The 20,540-nt window shown below is 57.7% G+C and overlaps 5 protein-coding genes across 5 annotated transcripts; all 5 read right to left on the bottom strand.

The window, feature by feature from the left end:
* Positions 1-407: 407 nt before the first annotated feature.
* On the bottom strand, positions 408-2,189 carry LBRM_20_4650 (conserved hypothetical protein; the record flags this gene model as incomplete). The annotated part of the gene is made up of 1 exon (XM_003722968.1): positions 408-2,189. The coding sequence occupies one exon, from the start codon at positions 2,187-2,189 to the stop codon at positions 408-410; it is 1,782 nt and encodes a 593-aa protein (XP_003723016.1).
* An 859-nt stretch (positions 2,190-3,048) lies between these two features.
* LBRM_20_4640 (conserved hypothetical protein) lies at positions 3,049-4,122 on the bottom strand (the record flags this gene model as incomplete). Its single annotated transcript, XM_003722967.1, has 1 exon — positions 3,049-4,122. One exon carries the CDS (start codon positions 4,120-4,122, stop codon positions 3,049-3,051), a length of 1,074 nt encoding a protein of 357 aa, XP_003723015.1.
* Positions 4,123-5,948: 1,826 nt separating this feature from the next.
* LBRM_20_4630 (hypothetical protein, unknown function) lies at positions 5,949-7,184 on the bottom strand (the record flags this gene model as incomplete). Its single annotated transcript, XM_003722966.1, has 1 exon — positions 5,949-7,184. One exon carries the CDS (start codon positions 7,182-7,184, stop codon positions 5,949-5,951), a length of 1,236 nt encoding a protein of 411 aa, XP_003723014.1.
* Positions 7,185-7,981: 797 nt separating this feature from the next.
* LBRM_20_4620 (conserved hypothetical protein) lies at positions 7,982-12,229 on the bottom strand (the record flags this gene model as incomplete). Its single annotated transcript, XM_003722965.1, has 1 exon — positions 7,982-12,229. One exon carries the CDS (start codon positions 12,227-12,229, stop codon positions 7,982-7,984), a length of 4,248 nt encoding a protein of 1,415 aa, XP_003723013.1.
* A 1,951-nt stretch (positions 12,230-14,180) lies between these two features.
* Positions 14,181-17,819, bottom strand: LBRM_20_4610 (conserved hypothetical protein; the record flags this gene model as incomplete). Its single annotated transcript, XM_003722964.1, has 1 exon — positions 14,181-17,819. One exon carries the CDS (start codon positions 17,817-17,819, stop codon positions 14,181-14,183), a length of 3,639 nt encoding a protein of 1,212 aa, XP_003723012.1.
* Positions 17,820-20,540: the final 2,721 nt, after the last annotated feature.

Here is a 20,540-nt window from a genome sequence, read left to right as displayed (position 1 = left end):
GTCCGCCCCATCGTATTCGAAGCGAAGCATCTCTCCAGCGCAAGGCAGCCGTAGAGATCCAGTGGAAGACGATGGGGAAGGGGAGTATGGGACGCACGCGCACGCGTCAAATGACTTCAGCCACGCCAATGTTATGGGTGGTGGTGGTGGTGGAAGGGACTAAGCGCACAGCACGTCAAGCAGACATGTCTCGCCGAGGTGCTTTCCCGTGCATTGGGTTTACTTTCCGATTCATGTCTCTGATGTCTCCCTCTTTTCGCTCTATTATCGACGTTAGGCCTGACGGTGGACAGAGAACGGAGGGGAGAGGCGAGCACGGGGAAGGAATATCGGCAGTCACAGTGGAAACTAGTGAGACAAAACTCACGCCCACGATCCTACACACCGCCGGTACGTGAAATACCCTTCTACTGGCGTAGATTCACAAAGGGAATGGAGAAGTCAAGGCCAAAGTGGAGGAGATGGCGGTTGCTGAGCATCACGTTGCTGCGGAGCTGCTGTCGTCGCCGCCGCTTTCCACCACCACCACTGCCGGCGCGAGCGTCAGCCTCGCAACGCACGCGCGCCTTCGTCTGTCGCAGACGCGCTTCGTCGGCAAGTGACTGCGCGGAGAAGACGGCGCGCGTGGCGGCGCGGACGGTGGCGTCCTGAGCGGGGTACGTCGCTTCCCGCAGCGCCAGCACGGCCGGGGATGGGTTCTGCGTCCAGGGGAGAGGAACAAGCTCTGACCACGGCTCAGCAGCCGCGCTCGCCCATTGTGCTGCAATGTCGTCGCGGCTGTTACTCGGCAACGATGAACACGCGGCGCGCAGCACCGACTCGTACGGATACTGCCATGAAGGTGAGGGGTTTACAATAGGGTCTGCAAGGACGCTCTTTTCTGGGAGGGAAAAACTATCTAGGTGGCGGTCGCGCAGCACCAGTACGCCCGGCAGGCTCACCGCCTCGTCCCGCACCTCGAGGTTCAGCACATTCTCCACACCGTTCACCGTCAGGATCAACTTGACTAAGCAGGCCTGCACCGCCTCGATCTCCATCTTGACTTTCGTGCTGAAAATGATTGGCGCCGGCGCATCTGCTGCGGCAGAGGCTTCCGTCACCGCTGATGGCGACGCATTTGCCACTGCTGGAGTGCTGTGCACTGCAAGGTTCTCTCTGCGTACCCGCAGTGGTGGCGGCGGCGCGGCCGCCAGCGCCTCCAGTCGGCTCGTCCCCCTCTCCCCGGCTGTCTGGCGGGTGTCACCCGTGTTTGGGAGCTTCACGCCTGCCAGCGACCAGTCAACGCGCAGCTCGTTCGGCAACCCCAGCTTCTTCACGGCGACCTGGTTGTCAAAGAGGATCTGCACACGCTCCCCCACGTAGAAGCGCGTCGGCAGTGAGTATGCCTCCTGCTCCGGCACACCGCGGCGGGTGAGCAGGCGATGGTGTACACAGACGCCAGGTGGAAGGGCAACGTAAATGCGATCACCACCACCGTTCCTCCCTTCGCCATGGGCTTCATCGCGCTCCAGGAACGACTCCAGTAGAGACGAGGTGGCTTGACCAACGTTGGCTCGACTGCTGCCGCCGCTGTTGCCTGTGCGCCCTTCCGGGCCAGATCCCGCTGCCGCGCCACCACTGGCTGAAGATGAAGCGTCTCGCATACCGAAATGTTTGTACTCTGCCTTGTCGTACGTGTCAGGGAAGTAGTGCACCAGCCCTGTTCGCACCGCTCGCCGGATCAGTGCGGTGGAGATGACAATTTGATCGGTGTGCAACGCCACGCAGCCTTCCGGGTCCAGCAGCGTGGATGGGGAATCGATGCGCTTGCGTAGTTCATCCAGTGTATTGACCTCGGCACGAGCACACAGCAGCACATACTTGGCTCTCTCTGCCGCTGTTGAGTTGAACCCCAACGGAGAAGAGGCGGACGGGCCGTCTTGTGCCGCCCCCGTATTCAGATGTGCTGCTGCAGTGGAGGCAGTCGCACTGTAGTTGCGATGGAGCTCAATGCTGCGGTGCCAACAGGCACCATCCTCGATGAGCGAGAACCACTCCTTTGGAAACCCCTGCAACGCCACCCCGCGTGGCAGGAGAGAGTCCAGCTGCGCCAGGGTGTACGGCTGGTTCGGGTGCCGGCTGAGAAATTGTAGCAGTTCATAGTGTTTCGTGAGCTGCGCCGGGCTGAGGATGAGCTGGAGCTCACTCATAATGAAGAAGCCCGTCGTGTGGTGGGAGGAAGAGGGTGGAGATGCCCAAGAGATGTCGATGTGCAGCCTGGGGCTGTTTTCTTAGCGGCTGTACAGTGCCAGCTGGGGGGCAACACCGCGCAGGTGGAAAGGGGAGAGGTCTTGCCTCTGTATCAGTCTTTGCCGCTCACACCTCACTGCGTCTGCTGCTGCCGTGTGTGCGTGCGTACATGAAGTGTGCGGGTGTGTGTGTGTGTCTCTCTCACCGTGTGTGCTGTGTAAGGAGGGAGGGGAGGGTGGAAAAGGCGGCGTAAGAGGTTACAGAGAGAGAGAGAGAAATAGCTCCACACAAAGTGGAGAATGAGAGAAGAGAGTGGGAGCGCTGAGGTGAGGTGGGGCAGCGGGTCGACAATGGCGAAGTTGAGCAGGCCGGGTGGAGGAAGCGAAAGAAAAAGGGGGGGAGGTGCGCGAGCGAGATGTGGCAGCTACCCCACGACACAATGCTGACACGCGGGCGGGGGTCGGTATCGCGTAGACAACACGACTGAAGAGGGGAAAGTCGAGATTGTCTCTTCAATGCCTTGACACAATGGGCCATCTATCATGCACCTTTCCTCCACAGAAGCGCCGCCGCAGTTTCACGAGCCAACTTGCTCTCCTTCTGTCCCTTCACCATCGGCTTCAGTGATCGTGGCTGTGCGGGGCGTGTGAATGCATTACTGGATTACAGTCTTGTTCTGTGTGAAAGAAAGATCTAACGTGTGCCAGCACGCCCCTACACCACAAGTTGGCCAATGTGCCCAAGAGACGGAGAGGGTCCAGCCCATGAAGAAGGAACAGAGGGAGCCGCATCGCTTAGGTGCTTTCCCTGTGCGCTCCTTCACAGAACGTCGTAGACCGAGCTGAGCGGCATCACTACAACCGTCACGGACACTTTCAGCTCATGATCCCGCTGCATGTGCAGCACACTCAGTTGCCTCTGTGCATTGATCTGGAGTGTCAGCCGTTCGAAGCCGCCAAAAAGAGTACCGACAGCTGCACCACCACTACCACTGCCACCAGCCCCAACGGCGGAGGCGGCGAGACCCATCAGGATGTAATCAGTGTTCGACAGGCGCCCATCCCGCGTGCTGGAGCCTCCACCACCGGGGACTGTGCCACGCAGGCGTCCCCCGCCAGTTCCACCGGCACCGGAGCCGCCGCTGCTGCTACCACCGCCCCCTGTTCCACCCCTTGCGCCACACGCCAAGGCGAGATGGTGAGTGTAGACGCGTGTGCTGGCGGAGCGTTCGCGCGACAGCGACAACAGTACTTCAGAGTTGGCGTTGACGTGCGCCTCTACCTCGCCGTATGGACCGCCCTCACCGCGCAGAAGGACGCCTAGTTTAGGGTCAATACGGATAGACACTTCGGTGCACTGCGCCGCTGTGACGTCGGCGATGAGGTCGCGCACGGCGTCGCCCTGCAGCGTCACCTGCGCCAAAAGTGCCGCCTCGGAGAAGCGCAGATCGAGTAAGTGGTCGCGCACGTTACGGGTGACGAGCAGTGACTGAAGCATGCGATCCCCGCCCACACCGAGGTCCGACAGCGTCGGTGAGCCACCACCCGCAAACCGATCTGCTGGGGTCAGCTCCACGAGAAGCTTCGCATCGTCGGTCGGATACGCGAGAACGGCTCTTGTCGACGCTGTTGCCACTGATGGGCCAAGCATGAGTAGCGCGTCGATCAATGTAGGGATGTGCAGCGCAAAGCGCGTCTCGACGACGGCGTACTCGGCGAAGAGGTTCTTCGGCAGGGTGCATGTTGCTGTCATGTTCTCATCCGTACCCTCAACGTGCAGGACGACATGCGAGTCGGTGAACACGACAGTGGCCCACCCATCGCGACTGACCGACACAGTGTGCAGTGCGCGAAGGAACACTGGCGGCGACGCAAGACGGCAGTAAATAGACATGTGTGGGCGCTGCGAGCGCACCTACGTGCGTCTCTGCTCCTCCCTTGAGGTGTGGGCACAATAGTGTTTTACCTTCGGTGTTTGAGCAGCCGAGTAATGGCTAGCGATGGGAGAAGGAGGGGCATAGAAAGTGTCCACGCGTAGGCCACGGCGTGAGCAGCACGCAGCGGCATGTGCGCGACTCCCACACAGCAAGGCAGAAGGCAAAATGTGCCGATCTCAGCATTCCAACAGGCAGCAAGGCGCGTTTTCGGCAATGATGGAATCAGCAAGCGAAAGTGAGTGAGTGAGAGCGAAAGAACAACACCAAAGCAAAGGGAGGAGGGCGTTGTTGATTTCTGCATGTGTTGTACCGCCTTCAGATGCCTGCACATCTGTGCATATACTTGGGTGCGCAGGTAACACACACACACACACACACACACACACTAGAAAACTCTGGAGAGAAAGTTCAATCTGCACCATCGCACCTCATGAAGCGAAGCACTCGTTAGAAGACGGCACAGACACGCATCCGATTATACGGCCCTTTTTTCATGGCCAAGTACCCGTGCCCACTTGCTCGACGGAGGCACTTTCCGCTCATCGAGCAAGTCTCTCTTCGGTGTTTGGGGCCTTTCCTACCGTTGCAACGGTGCGACGTCGGTCTCAGTAGCTGAACCTGCACCTATACTGCTTAGCCCTTGCCTTATTTGGTAGTGTCAATGCAAGCGACAAAGACTGCATGTACGTGTGTGTGTGTGTGTGTGTGTGTGTGAGTGTGTATGCTGACATGGCTGCGAGCCTGTCTGCCAGTGCTGCCCAAGGCACACATCCACACAAACACGTGAAACAGCAATAAGAAGAAGGGCAAGCGCAGGTAATGCAAGGTGGGAGAAATAAACGAAAGGAGGCTCACGAGCCTCGCGCGAGCCCGTGCGCCTGTCTGTCTCTCTGTGTGTGTGTGTGTGTGTTAGCTGAGTGAACAATACACACACACACACAGACAAAGCAGCTTAGGACTGGACAAGACGGCAACAGAGCGGGAAAAGGACGAGCGGCGAGCGAAACGAGACCATAAAAGAGAGACAAGAATAGGGTGGGGCAGATGGGCAGTGCAGAGGCACCGAGCGATGGAATACTCTTCGATCATGTCACACACAGAGCATGGAGACATGGAGTCAAAGATGTCGCACAAGGAAGAGGGGAGCAGATCGCCTCCCCCCTTGGTGAATGTGCACGTAGACGTACAACCAAAGAGGTGACAAGGGGGGGCTGGACAGGAGTCGCACATATCGAGGGGGAGGGAGGGAGGGCAAGTATGGAGAAAGACAGGGGTGTCGGAGGAAGGGAGATGGTAGAGACCGGGGACATGATCGCTAAAGAATCAACATGGAGAGAAGGCAAAAATAAAGGTAAGTAAAATACGCACATGCCTACAGCACGCCAGACCTCTCCAACCCCCCCTCTCCCTCGTCCCGCCGCATCCTCCCTCTTAGAAATAATAAGTGCCAAAGAAGAAAAAGTTGGTGCCATACACCCCACTTTTCCATTTCAAAGCCGGACGAAAGCGCCAGAGAGCAGACCCTTCCAGCTGTTCGCCCCCCCCCCACTCTCTCTCTCTCCCCAATCTTCCCCTTACAAGCAAGCATACATGAATACCTCCCGACATGCGCATGCAACGCTCAAAGCTGAAGCTAAATGGGGGAGATACGAGAAGAGAAAGGAGAGGGACAGGGCTGAAAAATACACTCGCTCGTCAGTGGACATGTCTGCTCGGCCCCTCTCTCTTTCGCTCTCTCATCCCTCGTCAAAAAACCATCTTCAGACCTTCATACACCCCATTATCAATGGAGGATGACGTATGCCCTGTCCGCCGTGGCGCCACCTACTTGTGGTACTCCAGCACGGCCAACAAACACGCGAATGAAGTGCCTGTACTCGGCAAAGTTCGCGCCAGGGACAAGGTACTCGCCCTCCGCCATAGACCAGCCCGTTTCGTGGAAGTAGCGTGCCGGCAGCGCAAAGTCGATAATGCGGTGTCCGTCCTCCGTTGTGGTGCTGATCGGCTCCACGCACGGCAGTACGCTGCTGTACGGCAGTTCGCCTAACGACTTTGCCACAGCGTCTACCGGAGAGGGTGGCTCTGCTTCCCAGGCCGCTGCCATCGACACAAAGCCTGGCTGCAGAGACAACGCGTGTAATATCAGATACGTCGGGGGTGCCAGTGAGAAGGAATCACTCGTGTCCTCATGTCGTCGCAGCGCCTCCAGCGGACTTACCCAGAGCAGCTCCGAAACTTCACTGGCCTGTCCGAGGAGCGGCAGCTCCTGTGGTGGGATGTGACGAACCGCCGCACCAGGATTTGCCTCATTACCACTAAATGTCTGAGTGGAACATGGCATGGGCACCTCTTCGTGTGACTCTGCGCTGACCAGAGCAGAGTCCACAAGAGCAGCATAGAAGTAGGTGTCGTAGCGGTGCTTGAACTGTCGCGGCGACACCCACCGCGCAACGGGACGGAGGCTCGAGACGGCAGGAAGGTCGTAGATGGAAAGCGGCGTCGCGGAGAGGGACGAGACGGAACCAGTGGACGCGCGGTCTGCTGCACTCGCATCGCGTGACTTCTGCCACTTGATCCACTGGGCCACCGTACAGATGTGACCATCTCTTCGCAAAACACACGCAGTCTCCTCGGCGAGCTCGCGCAGTGCCCCAACGCGACAGGCCCACGCCTCCACCTCTGCTTCTACAGCGGACGGTTGCGCGCACGACTCAAGGAAGTCCTGCGTCATCTTCTTGTCCTCTGCATCCTGCAGATGCACGTGGTAGTTCGCCGCCAGGTAGTGCTTCGCCGTGGCGTAATCGATGCCCTCGATACCACCGCCAGGGAACACGTAGAAGCTCGGCATGAAGCGTGCCTTGCTGTGCCGCTTCATCATGAGAACGTGAAGGTCATTCTCCCGAGAAGCATTGTTGCTCGTCGTCCGCCGCTGCTGCGATACGGCGTGCTGTGGGCTTCGAGCGAGGAGGAGAATGGTGGAGGCCAGCCGTGGAACAGCAGCCTTTAACTCGAAACCCATCAATGTGGTGTACTGTGTGGGGGAAGGGGGAGGGAGGATGCGCTTGCGGTACCGCGCCACGAGCCGAGCGTGTTATGTGTGTGTGTGTGTTGGGGGACGGTGAAGTGAGGCAGAACGATGGCGGTAACGTTGCAAAGGGAGGGTCGTGCGAGCATGACTGTCTCCATCATGGCGTAGGTGTGAAAGATAAGGATGGCACGGCCAAGGCGGAGGAGGCACTCAGAGTGCCACCAACTCCAACCAGTGATGATGCTCACCAGAGCTTCGATGTGTACCCCCCCCCCCCCCACACACACACACACATCATCACCACCACTATCACAGATGCGCACAATGTACCATGACTCCTTTGAGAGCACTTCTACTTTCTAAGGCCTCATATGGGGCTAAGCGCTGAAGCAAACAGGTACTCGGTTGTGTGAGGTGACGGCGTCGGATGTCTACACGTGAACCTTTCCACTGGCTTTCACTTTACATATCCTACTCACTTCTCTTCAAAGCAGAGAGAGAGAGAGAGGTGTGATATGCGTGTGCGTGTGCGTGTGTGTGTGTGTGTGTGTGTGTGTATGCCACTTAGTCTGCATCTCTCGCTAATGTAAAGAGCAAGTCGAGGCGGTGTCCCCTCTGTGGGAGCTGCTCCGTCCTGTTCCGCTTTTCTGGTGTGTGGGGGGGGGGGCTGTTGTTGTCGTCGTCACTGCGAGGGGCTCAGACAACGCAGGGGCATGCGTGTGAGAGGAGGCAAGAGGGACGCTGTGTGTGCAGGTTTTGGTTTCCTTTTTTTTTTGGCCAATGCACGGTCATTCGTGCTCCATCTTCAGAGGCTTCGACCGCTGCGGACCGCGGTGCGGGTAGACAGTGAAGTGCTCGAGAAGTTCGGTCATATGGCGTTTGCGTTGCACGTCGCTCGGTACCGGCCCCCATCGACTCGGGTGGTGCTTCAGGTGTGGTGGCCGGTGCTCTTCGAGTCCTGGGCCCGTCAGGCTCCACAGGTAGCCGCGGTCGAGTTGGTACACCGTCGCTGGCTTCTGCACCGCTACGACATACGCGTGCAGCTCGCGCGTCGCAGCGTCGAGGCGGAAGCGCACAAAGTGCTTGTACTCCTCCATCTGAAATGCCGAGTAGGTGGGATTGTACATGTAGTCGAACGTCGTGACAGAGAAGAGCAGAAATGTGCCGATCAGTACGGACACGATTGGCGTGATGAGCACCCAGTAGAAGAAGAGCACATACGTGTAGTAGAGCAAAATCTGAAACCGGGACGCGGTGGCCGAAAAGCGCGCCATCTCACCACCGCTCACGGTCATGGAGAGAAAGCTAAGCGACTCGAATGGGTCAAAGCAGCGCAGAAGGACACGTAGACACCCCGTCGGGATGATAGCCAGGACGGGGTTGTGCGCGCGGCTCACCCGGCGTGACACCCACGACTCCTCCCCACCCGTGATGCTCTGAAGATGGTCAATGAGTGCATTGGTCATGAACACTACTTGGTTCTCCAGCTCGGAGCCCCAATGCCCGCCAGTCGATTCGAGCAATTCGTGATTCATAAGGTATAAGAGCTGCACATGCAGGAAGGCCATGGCGCCGGAGCAGCAGAGCAGCACCGCAAAGGCCCACACGCTGCCGTAGCACAGACGCCACAAAAATGGTGCATGACGGTCAACACCAGCAGAGGAGAAGAAAACCCAGAAGAAGACAAGGGAGAAAAGCGAGATAATGCCGCGGGTGATGACGTGCGACATGATCTCCGTTGTGTAGCCCACCCAGAGCGAGAACACCTGTGCTAACCGCATCTTCTTATCACCTCTGTGAGTAGTGCCACGGCTGTTTAGATCCAAATCCATCGGCAGCGGCAGCACAGATAAGAGGAGAACAAAGCACAAGAAGCCAACAACCAAATCGAACTTCCAGTTGATGACGCGGAAGCCCCACAGGCGCGACGCCATGTTCATGAACGTGTTCCGATCCGGAAAGGCACAGGCGCGGACATACTTGGTTCCCTGGGAGATGATAGAATCATCGCGTGCACCGTGCAGGAAGGCGCCACCGCCGCCGCTCACCACCAGCGTCGCCGCCTCCGATGACGCATCCACCGGTACATGGCGAGAGTAGTGGTGGATGTCACCCGCCAACCGCAGTCGAAGGCGCGTGCCAAGAGCCTCGACAACACGGTTCAGCTCTGGCTGCCGAGCCTTCTCATCTTTCTCCATCGCATCGTACACCCAGCCCGGCTCGTGCGACGCCAGAATCACGCAGCTCTCCACGTCCATGTACTTCTCAATCACGTCCAGGAAGTAGTTGCGCTGCGCTACGTCGATGTCCTGCATATTGCCCGTGTCGCCACACAGTATGAACCAGTTGTGTGGCAGCCTCAGCACAAAGAAGCTGCTTCGCTGCGGCATCAGCCACCCCCCGATCCACGTCCGCTCAAGGATGTACTTGTGAAACGTCGTCAGTCCGTCAAACCAGTCGTGGTTGCCGGGGATCGCAAACAGCAGCGGCACGCTCCGCAGCGCCTCCTCCGCCGTTGCGCGCCCCGTCCGCAGCGCCGCACGCCCTGTCGCCATCCTCGACACCGTCTCAGCGTCCAGCAGGTGCACATGGGCAACGTCCGCATCGCTCGCGTCCGCGACAATCACGCGCTGCTGCTCCGCGTGGAAGACGCTCTGCAGCCGCACGTTGCCGCTCATCGCGTCGTGGTACGGCTCGAACAGGCGTGTCGTGTACGTCTCGTCGTTGGGACTCGGGTAGGCGAGGTCTCCCCCAACCAGCACAAAAGACCCCCGCGGCAGCGTTACAAAGCTGTCCTTCTCCATACTTAGCAGCGACCGAGATGCAGTTGACTTGGTACTTTGGGAATCCTCCGAAGCAATTCGACGGTGTAGTGTGTGCCGCGGGTAAACGGAGCTGTTGAGGTCAAGCGAGCCTGTTTTAGCCGCCTTGCTTACCGCGAGATTCTTTCCTACATCTCGCCTGGTTCTCATCGTCGACCCCTGAACAGCAGCAGCGGCGACGTGTGTCCTCGAACGTCTCAGCAGTGGCTGCAGGAGTGTTGTACTTCCCGTCCTGCCTGCAGTGCTCATGCCTGAGACGTTAGCGGTCCAGAAGGATGCGGCACGTGGCAGCTCCAGGGCAGTTGCCTCCTCCTCTACTGCACCTGGCATGGGCGCCGTGGGAGTCGTCGGTGCCGATGAGCTCAAAGAAGCCCTGTCTGCGAGGTTGTTGTAGTTGCCGACGCCTGTGACTTCGTCCTCGTCGCTTGGAAATAGCCGCCGCCACCTTGCCTTCCTGGTCGCCGCCAAGGGCAGCCGTAGCATCGGCTGGGCCAGAAGTCGAGCCATGGCGTACGTTGGGTTAAAGCCATCACCAACATCAGCAATCCAATCAAACCACACGTCAGGCTCAATTAGAGGCGACGTCGCTGCTGCAGCAGGGACACAGCACTCTCTGATGCAGGCGTTCTTGCGCACACCCTGATCCTCGTCATTGTGTGAAGGTGCTCCGTGGTTACCCGGCGCATAGAGGCTGCATAGACCGGAGGAGTTGGCAATGCTGTCGCAGCTGGTGCGCCGGCGCATCGCTGTACAGCGGCTGAACGCCTCCGTGGCACTGCGTATGGTGTCTCGCAGAGAGGAGGAGAAGTGCAGATGAAAGATTTTGGGTGTGGTGTAGCCCTGAATAGTGCGCACATCAAAGGAAAGAAAGCGCAGCATCGCGCCTGCCACTGTCTGCCACACTGTGAGCAGCACGAACGTCGACCACCACGGCACCATACCTGGCCGGTTCACCGGGTGTTGTGCCTCCTGCACCTCCTTCACAAAGAGCTGTGGTGCTCGAAAAGACGTGAGAGCGGTGAGGTTGGGGTCTGTGTGGTCCAGTTTGTACAAGGCCCTACTCATCACCCCATCCAGGTGTGTGTGTGGTAATGGAGAGTTGTCAACTGTGGAGGCGGAGAAGATCCGATTCGCCTCCCTGAGCGGCACGCCACCCACACCTCCGCAGATGCGACGCAGGTCCGCGTCATCTGCGTCATACGAAGACTCCAGCAAGTCTAGGTTCACGTCTGGGGGACACTCGTGATACAGAATGCGCGGTGCAGGTGCCGTGCGCGCGGCGGAGTCAATCGTGGCGGAGGAATTACACACCGCCCCATGAATTCGCCCTTCGACAGGAACCCCTAGCACCGCCGCCGCGGCCGCCTGAGCGGCGGTGGTGCGGGTATTCGGTGTAGCAGGTGTGTACACCCGCGGCGGCGCAACAAGCTTTCTCCAGTCCTGCTGACCCTCCTTACTGTTTCTCTCCATCATGAGTACCTCTTTGTGCCTTCCCTTGTTCAACTCGTACAGTTCCGCCCACAGGATCCCGCGGGCAGGGTCACACCCCATCCACTTCTTGTAGTGGTAATCCGTGGTGATGAAGCACGCAGACAAGAGCAACAGCTTTGAGACGCACCAGAACGGCTGTGTGACGATGGAGCTAGGCATCAGGTAGTACAAGATGAAGCGCCAGACGTAGTGGGACGCGTTTGGGCGAAGGGTATGACAGTAGGCATAGTGCGCCGTACCGAGTGCGGCGAGGACGAGAGAGTTGAGGGCGATGACGGAGAAGCGGCTGCCATACGTGAGGCTGAGGCCCCAGCGCCGCTTCACCTTGTGCAGAAACCCAAAGCAGATCGTGAAGATAATGAAGAGCGGAAAGAAGAGAATAGGTACTGTGTCCTTCGTGTCTACGCTGCTGATTTTCGGCCGCTTATCCCTGAAAAGCTGCGGACCGATGTGGAAGCAAAAAAAGATGATGGTGCTCCAGGTCTGAAAAACCTTCGTGACACGACCGTACGTGTCCATGGCGGCAGTGGCGTGAGCACGAAAGGGTGAGTGAAAGAGGTACGCGGAGCCCATACAGGCGAGGTAGGCGAGCGTGCACAGAACGTCCGGTTCGACACGGTGGCTGAAATCGACGGCATGCTGTATGAGTGGCTCGATCCAGATCGTGGAGAAGTCGACGAACGGGTTGGCGCTGCCGACGGTCCAGTGGAACCACTCCGACATGGCGCCAAGCTGGGGTGCGAGCGGTGAGGGACAAGAGACGACAAAACACAAAGTTGCAGCTGAGAGAGAACAAAGAGAGGGAGTGAGCGCGGGGGAACACCATGCAAAGCAGGAGGTAGAAGATAGGGACACACACACACACACACAGACGGACCCACAACGCTGAGAAAGAGTGTACTGCTCAGTGAGGGGCAGGCAAAGTCGTGCGACGGTAATATGAGATATGATCAACCGCAGATCTGGAGAGAAAGGGGCGGGTGAAGTTCACACCAACAATTATGAGGTACTGAAAAAGAGGAAGTGAAGCTCGACAGTGAGGAAATATGACTGCAAGGTGCATGTGCACACGCGAGCTTGCTTGTGGCCGACGGGTATCGATGCGTACCTATCAAGTGTTCTGCGCTGTGCGCAAGCCCCTCTCTGCGAAAGTGCCTATCCCTGCGCAAGCGCGTGTGCTGAGACACGAGAGAAAGAGCTTGGCGTCTGCCCTTCTTGGGTGTATTGCAGGGCGCTAGGTCGGCGAGGAAGGGAGAGAGAGGGGAGGAGGAGGAGGGGGGGGGGGGAATATCGACTTCTCAGCGGTGGCAGCCAAGGACAACCGGAGAGAGAACGAGAATGAAAGAGAGAGTCTAAAGGGAAAAGGGGAGACGTCAGAGGAGGTAAAGATCAGAGAGGAAGGGACAGTGAACGGGCGTGTGCTGTACAGTGCTATCAATCGAACAGTGATGCGTGGTGTATCGATGCAGCCCTCGGTGGCGCTGCGAAGGAGAGACGTCGGCGACGAGGAAGACAATGCGCACACATCAGCACACACAGAAAGGTGATCGAAAAGGCTGCACGCATGTAGGCACGCGCGTGTGCATAGTCAAGCTAGCACAGAGGGTGTGAGATGGGCTGCAGTAGCAAATGCCAGTACGAAGAGCTGCTCGTGAAGTGAACTGTCCGGATCCTTCCCGATACAGAAGACCAAAAATACAGCAGACAGATGCGCCTCTTTTTTCTCTTATTTGTGAGTGCATGCGTAGAATGGGCTACTTCGACAACTGGGCGAAGGGTGTATGAGTCCCCGGTGTAGGTGGTCATGAATGTGCCTGTGTATGAATGTTTTGTGTGCGCGCATCCCCTGCCCACCTCCCTCGCCTCTTCTCCCACTCTCTGATGTCTCCAAGCAGAGCGAGAGAGATTCCAATCCTGAACGGGATGTTGGAGAGTTAGGGAGAGAGAAATAAGAGGCGACTACTCACACACACGTATATATATATACTTCAGTACAGACCCCCCTCCCCCACATTCACATATCGATGCTCTCATCCCTTTGCGTGCCGCAGACCGCCGCCTCGTAGAAGGGTAGGCGAGCGAGGGAGTGGGGGAGGGGGAACATGAGCGCGAGTCACACGCGTACATCACTGTGTGCGTGCGTATTTTTCGGGAGGGGGAGGGGTGCGCAGAGACCTGCTGAAAAGGGCTGGTCAGATAAAGAGGCATGAAAAAGATAAGGAGAGCAGTCATGCGAGTATAGGAATATGCAGAACGACGCCGCTGCGCATACTAAGCTCAAAACACATAAAGAGAGAGAAGGTGAGGGATGGCAGTGATTACGGAACCAAACAGCCCTGCCAAATGCCAACAGTCTCGCCAAACCACTGCCCCTCAAAGCGTCGAGGCGATGTCGACTCCTCAAGCAGCGGTCTAGCGGGGAGGAGGAGGAGGGGTAGTGGTGGTGAGGTTGCATGAAGAGAGCAGCCCACCGCGTACTAATGGAAACCACGCAAGCCACACCAACGCGCGCGCGTCCGCGGAGCACTTCAAGTTCTTTTACAAAGGTATTGGGTCGCGTCCTTAGCTGAGAACGCCCAGAAAAAGGGCCGGGTGGGAGAAGGGGCACTTTTGCGCTTGCGCTTTTTCCCCGACTCCCTCGGTGGAGAAAGGAAGGCGAGTCGACAGATGGCCTCTAGCTGGCTGACATCGGCATCGGCAGCCGGTGTGGGGAGCATACAAAATGCTCGAGAATCTCAACTCCTTCCTCCACGCCTTCATCGAACGCCGCGCGCTTCCCGTCATCGCACCTGGAAGTCGCGCGGAAGTGTTTGCCGTGCCAGCGGCTCGGGTGGGCGCGCAGGTGTGGTGGCGCCGCTCGCACTGCATCACCCTTCAGCTCCGCCTGATACGTAGAATCCCAGGTCCACGACTTAGGCACGTGCCGAAGGGCGACCACGTACGCGTGAAGCTCTCGCGTCGCGACGTCAAGGCGGAAGCGCACAAAGTGCTTGTACTCCTCAATCTGGAATGCCGAGTAGGCGGCGTCGTAGAGGCAGTCAAAGAGCGTCACACAGCACATGAGGTAGCTGCCAATGACGAACGACACGAGCGGCGTGACAAGAGTCCAGTAAAAGAAGACAAAGTACAGGTAGTAAAGTAGCTCGTCGACACGGCTAGCATCCCCGGCAAAGGTTCCCATCTCTGGCGAGCTCACCTTCTCCGACAGGTACGCGAGCATCTCAAACGGGTCGAGACAGCGCAGGATGACGCCGCACCAGCTCACCAGCCGATCACCGTAAAAGGAAGTCTGTAGGCGGTGTAGCTCGTGCGCGATGACGCTGGCGTGGGGTCCGCCCAGTAGTTCCTTTGTGTGATTCAGCAGTCCATCGACTGAAGCGAAGACCTGGTCCTCCAGAACGCCGCCCCAGTGGCCATCTGCAGACACCAGCAGGTGGTTCTCCGCCATGTATTGCAGCGTGCAGATCAAGTAGGCGAGCATGCCGCAGCAGATGAACACGGTGAGAAATGTCCAAAGGCATGAGTGCAGCAGCCGCATCCACACCGGTATGTCTTTCTCAACACCAGCCGACGCGAAGACAGCGAGGAAGCCGAGCGTGGCCAGCAGTGACGCGATGCCCTTGGAGAACAGCGTCACGATGTAGACGCACACCCGCTCCCACCATGCCGCCACCGCATCTGGCAGCGTCATGAGCGGGCCGCTCTCCAAGTCGCAACGCACATCCTTGATGGATTGAGGCAGCAGCGACACAACAACGAGAAAGCTACAGACGCCAATGATGAGGTCAAACTTCCAGTTGATGACGCGGAAGCCTAGCAACCGATTTAGCATTGCGGGAAGCGTATTGTGCTCCGGAAAGGCACAGGCGCGGACATACTTGGTTCCCTGGGAGATGATAGAATCATCGCGTGCACCGTGCAGGAAGGCACCACCGCCGCCGCTCACCACCAGCGTCGCCGCCTCCGATGACGCATCCACCGGTACATGGCGAGAGTAGTGGTGGATGTCACCCGCCAACCGCAGTCGAAGGCGCGTGCCAAGAGCCTCGCACACTTTTGACAATTCCGGTTGCGCCAGCTTCGGTTTGTGCAACATGGAATCGTACACCCAGCCCGGCTCGTGCGCCGCCAGAATCACGCAGCTCTCCACGTCCATGTACTTCTCAATCACGTCCAGGAAGTAGTTGCGCTGCGCTACGTCGATGTCCTGCATATTGCCCGTGTCGCCACACAGTATGAACCAGTTGTGTGGCAGCCTCAGCACAAAGAAGCTGCTTCGCTGCGGCATCAGCCACCCCCCGATCCACGTCCGCTCAAGGATGTACTTGTGAAACGTCGTCAGTCCGTCAAACCAGTCGTGGTTGCCGGGGATCGCAAACAGCAGCGGCACGCTCCGCAGCGCCTCCTCCGCCGTTGCGCGCCCCGTCCGCAGCGCCGCACGCCCTGTCGCCATCCTCGACACCGTCTCAGCGTCCAGCAGGTGCACATGCGCAACGTCCGCATCGCTCGCGTCCGCGACAATCACACGCTGCTGCTCCGCGTGGAAGACGCTCTGCAGCCGCACGTTGCCGCTCATCGCGTCGTGGTACGGCTCGAACAGGCGTGTCGTGTACGTCTCGTCGTTGGGACTCGGGTAGGCGAGGTCTCCCCCAACCAGCACAAAAGACCCGCGCGGCAGTACGTCTGGTGCACTGTTGGGACTCGGCGTCTTTGCCGGCGTCACTTCTTCATAAGTCGGAAAGAACGAGAGACCGACTCTTCTGCTCGGTGGGTGGTAGAATGTTAGCTTGAGGAATGGCCGGGCAAGGAGGCGGGCCATGGCGTACGTTGGGTTAAAGCCATCACCGACGTCCGAAATCCAGTCAAACCAGATATCCTTGTCGGTTTCTCTGACCCTTTTCTCTGGGGAAGTCGCCGACGGTGGCTGTTTCAGTGCCTGCGTTGCGTCACGCTGCAGTGGTGTCGGTGGACAGGTGGCGGAAAGGGTGGCAGCATCGGCCGCGGTAGGCTTGTCGTTGGCATACATGCTGTTCCTCTTGCTGTCCATGCGAAAACTTGGTAAATCCTTCAGGGATGACTCAAAATGGAGCTCAAACACCTTCGGTCGCGCGTAGTGCTGCAGCACACGTATGTCGAACGTGAGGAACTCGAGCGACATGCGCGCCAGTACCTGCCAGGTTGTCCTGATGATGAAGGTTGAGAACCACGGCACCATGCCTGGTCGGTTTGTGGGCTGAGTTACGCATTTTCCGTCTGATACATTCAGTCGGTCGTGCTCATCCTGCCACCCGGCCTGGTCCGTGTCGCCGTCTCCACATTGGCTTGCGTGCTTTGCATGACTAGGCAGTACAATGGTCTTAGGAGTCAACTCCTGGAGCCGTGGATCGCCCTCGGAGAGGCCGAGGCGTTCTGCCGCGTGGTTGTCGCTGACGTGGGCGCGTCGCCAGCCCCAGCAGCGAAAGATGAAGGGGGTGCGCGACGAGGAAGCCAGCGAGGAGTTGTAGCTTTTCTGTTTCTCCGGGTACAAGTCTGCCCACAGAATACCGCGCAACGGGTCCCCGCCGGCGACATGCTTCTTGTAAAGGTAATCAATCCCCACAAAGGTCACGCAGAGGGTGCATAGGAAGGCAATGCATACAAACGGCTTCTCTTTGGCTGGCTGCGGGCAGACGACCAGTGATGTTCGCTTCCACACCAACGGCAATGTCAGGCTCCCAGCGGCCGGGGTCGTCCGCGTCTTCTCAGATGCATTGACGGCGGTTTCCGCCGTCGAGAAGAGCTCACGGCATGTCGTGTAGTGCATCGTCGCGAAGCTCGACAAGAGCACAGAGTTGATTAGCACAACCGTGAGGCTGGTCCCGTAGGTAAAGGCGAGCTTGTACCGGCGCTTGATCTTGTGCAGAAGTAGGCAGAAGGAACTACTGAAGCAGAAGATCGGAAAGAAGATGGTGGCCACTGTGTCCTCGGCGAGGATGTGCTGCGTTGCGCCTGAGGCCATGGATTTTGTACCCGTCGCACCAGCAGCGGTAGAGGGCGACTCCACAACATGTGGCCCGACATGGAAGCACAGGAGCACTACCGCGAGCCATATCTGCAGCCCTTTCGTGAGCTGCGCGTACCAGTCCGTGCGGCTCTCTAGCTGCGAGCGAAACGGTGAGTGAAAGAGATACATAAGGGTCAGCAGAAGTACGTAGGAGAAGGTCCAGAAGATGCCAGACCGAAGCGACATCATGCGCTCCGTCGCGAGCACGAGAAAGACCTGTACTCGCTCATACCACTCCGAGCGGCTAGTCCCCAAAAGTAGTGCCTCCATTGTGGGAAAGTAAAGCTTTTACAGGCGTACGCACAGCTTTATGGCTTGCGACTGCCTGCAAAAGGGTAACGGAGAAAGAGAGAGCGACGCGTGTGCACAGAGCAGTCACGAAGCTTCCAGAAGAGGTGGAGAAGCAACGATTGCCTCCCTCGTTCCAGAGCCCCAGTCGTCAAAGCGTCGTGGACGCACGGCGAAACAACAACAACAACAAAAAAAAATAAACAGAAGGGGAAGTGAGCGCGTGCAAACTCATGCAGAGGTGGTGTGAGTGGGTGTGTGTGGCCGTGGATAAGTACATGAGAGAGAGAGAGAGGCGAGATGAGACGAGACGGAAAAGAACAGAAAAACAGGCACGCAACGGTGGTTTCGTTGATGGCGAAGGCTGTGTGGGTGGTGGAAGCGGTACATGCGTGCTTGTCAGTGAGAAACTTGTGCGTGTGTATCGATAGGCCTCACTCTGTACGACAGAGACGCCCCTCCAGGGGAGGGGAACAGAGCAGGACGTTCACGCACCAAATCAACGAAAGGGGAGGAGAGATGGCAAGAAGGGATTTTCGCCAAGACGAGCCAGGCGCTACTACTTCTCTTCTCGAAGTTCAGCCAACAAAGCTCACAGACACGCACCCTCTCCTTCGCTACGGTGCTTCTGGTCAACGGACAACCACAGAAGTCGACTCCTCGTCCTCCTCACTGTGTATGTGTGGCAACGCAGAAGACACGGATGTACGCGACTGCTTCGAAGAGAGATTCTGTTTTGAGTGACTGCAGACGTCTATTGATTCGCTCCTGCCCCTACGTAGCTAAGGTGGGATGTATGTGTGGGACGCGATCGAGTGAGGTTCGTATGTATATTTGTCCGTAGGGATAAGATCAGTCTTTGGCATGAGCAACAGATGCATGCAGCGTGGTAAGCTTGGGTCCGTTTGAGTCTCTCCCCTCCCCACGACAGTGACATAGGTGGATAGGAGGTGCGAGGAAGAGGCGGAGAGGAGGAGGAGGAGGCAGGGGAGCGGAAACCACAGCAGCCATGGCAAACAAACGAAAGAGAGGGTGTAGGAGGGGGGGGGGGCGAAAGAGTGGTGAAAGTGGCGCAGACAAAACGAAAAAACGAAGAGCCGCGGCCAACGAACGAGACACGGAAAAAAAGAAGGCGCAGCAGCAGAAGTTCGCCTTTGAAGGCACGTGCGACGCGCTTTGACTCCGTACTGTCGTAGAGGGTGGCAAAAGTGCGTGCGTGAGAATGCGAGCGAGTGAGCTCCACCACGCGCCGTCTATGAGTGGTACATCTTCTGTTGAACCCGTGTGAGAGCGCTGGTCCCCATCAAAGCACCCTATTCTCTGTCTTTCACTGAAGAGAGACATTTTTCTTTCGCATTGCACACTGCTGAGGGCAGATGCGGTGGGGGGGGGGAGGAGAGAGCGGGAGAAAGCAGGTGTGGAACGCTCCCTCTTCGCTCCTCCACCGTCTCAGCATGCCTCACAATGTGTGTTTTTTCTTTTTTTCATTCTTTTGCCTTCCAGTTATTCTCCCTCTCCATTGAAGGAACGCCGAGAACAGCGAAAGGGTGTCTTTACCCACCTTGTGGCGGTGCATGAAGCACTGAAGTTGTGGATCTATGTCTGCGCACAGGTGTCCCGGTGTTTGTGCCTGTCAAGGTGCCGCACCAGCTGCGTACACATCTGTGTGGGCGCTTCCCTCTTCTCTGCAGTACTTTATCTCTTGATTTCTTCTTTTTTTTCCCCTGACGAGCGTTGGCTGCGCCTCCTCGTGCCTGACCACGAGTGCAAAGCTCTGTGTGCTGTGCCACGTAGACAGGGACATGCATGAGCCCATAGAAAAAGAGGCGCACACATACACACGCACGTGTAGCCCCTCTGAAAGCATGCGTAGGTGTGAAGGGGGAGGGGAATTGGTACGAGGAGGGCTTGAAAGGATGACAACATGCAAGGGCAACACGGTTGGGGTAGCAAAGCGGAAGGCAACAAAAGAAACGCACAACATCAGGCAAGGAGCAGAGAATCGGGGGGAGTCGAAACACAAAAAAAGACCGAATAAACGCGTGCACATGTTGATGGGATGGGGAGGGAGCCATACTAGCCATCTTCAACACACAGCCAAAGACACAGATGCAGAGAGACTTGGGTACGTGGGTCTGTGCGTCAGCATAACGTGAGCTGTTGGAATGCACAACGCCCTCCCCTTTTTTCCTTGTTTGCTCCTTTTGTATTTCCGCTGGGTGACCCTCTAAAAAGTGCCGCAGTTATGCTGAGTTGCGCACACGCGCGACGTACACGCACGCGCATACACACAACGCACATGCGCATGCGTACACTCAAAATCGTACGCCAACATAAAAAATGAGCAAAAGTAAAAAAAAGGGGTGGAAAAGGCGGAAAACGAAAAATTTGGCCAAACGTGGACGGAGGCGCCTACGTCTACAGAAAGGAGCCCCCTAAAGATGTAAGCGCGAAAGGAGTACATACACCCGCCTCAATGACTCGATGTGGGTCTGTGGGCGTGTGTGTGGTGCGATCACGTGGCGGGCACCACGACGACCCTTCCTCTTCACTTCTCTTCGGCGGCTAAACAGTAAATACATCGATGCGGTTCACCTCTCTGCAGTGGCGGCAATTACTGCTACAGCGCACCCCTTCTGCCAAAACTGCTCATACACAGCGTTGACCGCCTCACCCCCGACCCATAAGCAGTTTCACACACGT

The sequence above is a fragment of the Leishmania braziliensis genome, assembly GCF_000002845.2.
Source record: "Leishmania braziliensis MHOM/BR/75/M2904 contig, possible fusion of chromosomes 20 and 34".
NCBI classification, from domain to species: domain Eukaryota; phylum Euglenozoa; class Kinetoplastea; order Trypanosomatida; family Trypanosomatidae; genus Leishmania; species Leishmania braziliensis.
This window is presented reverse-complemented; position numbering and strand designations above follow the sequence as displayed.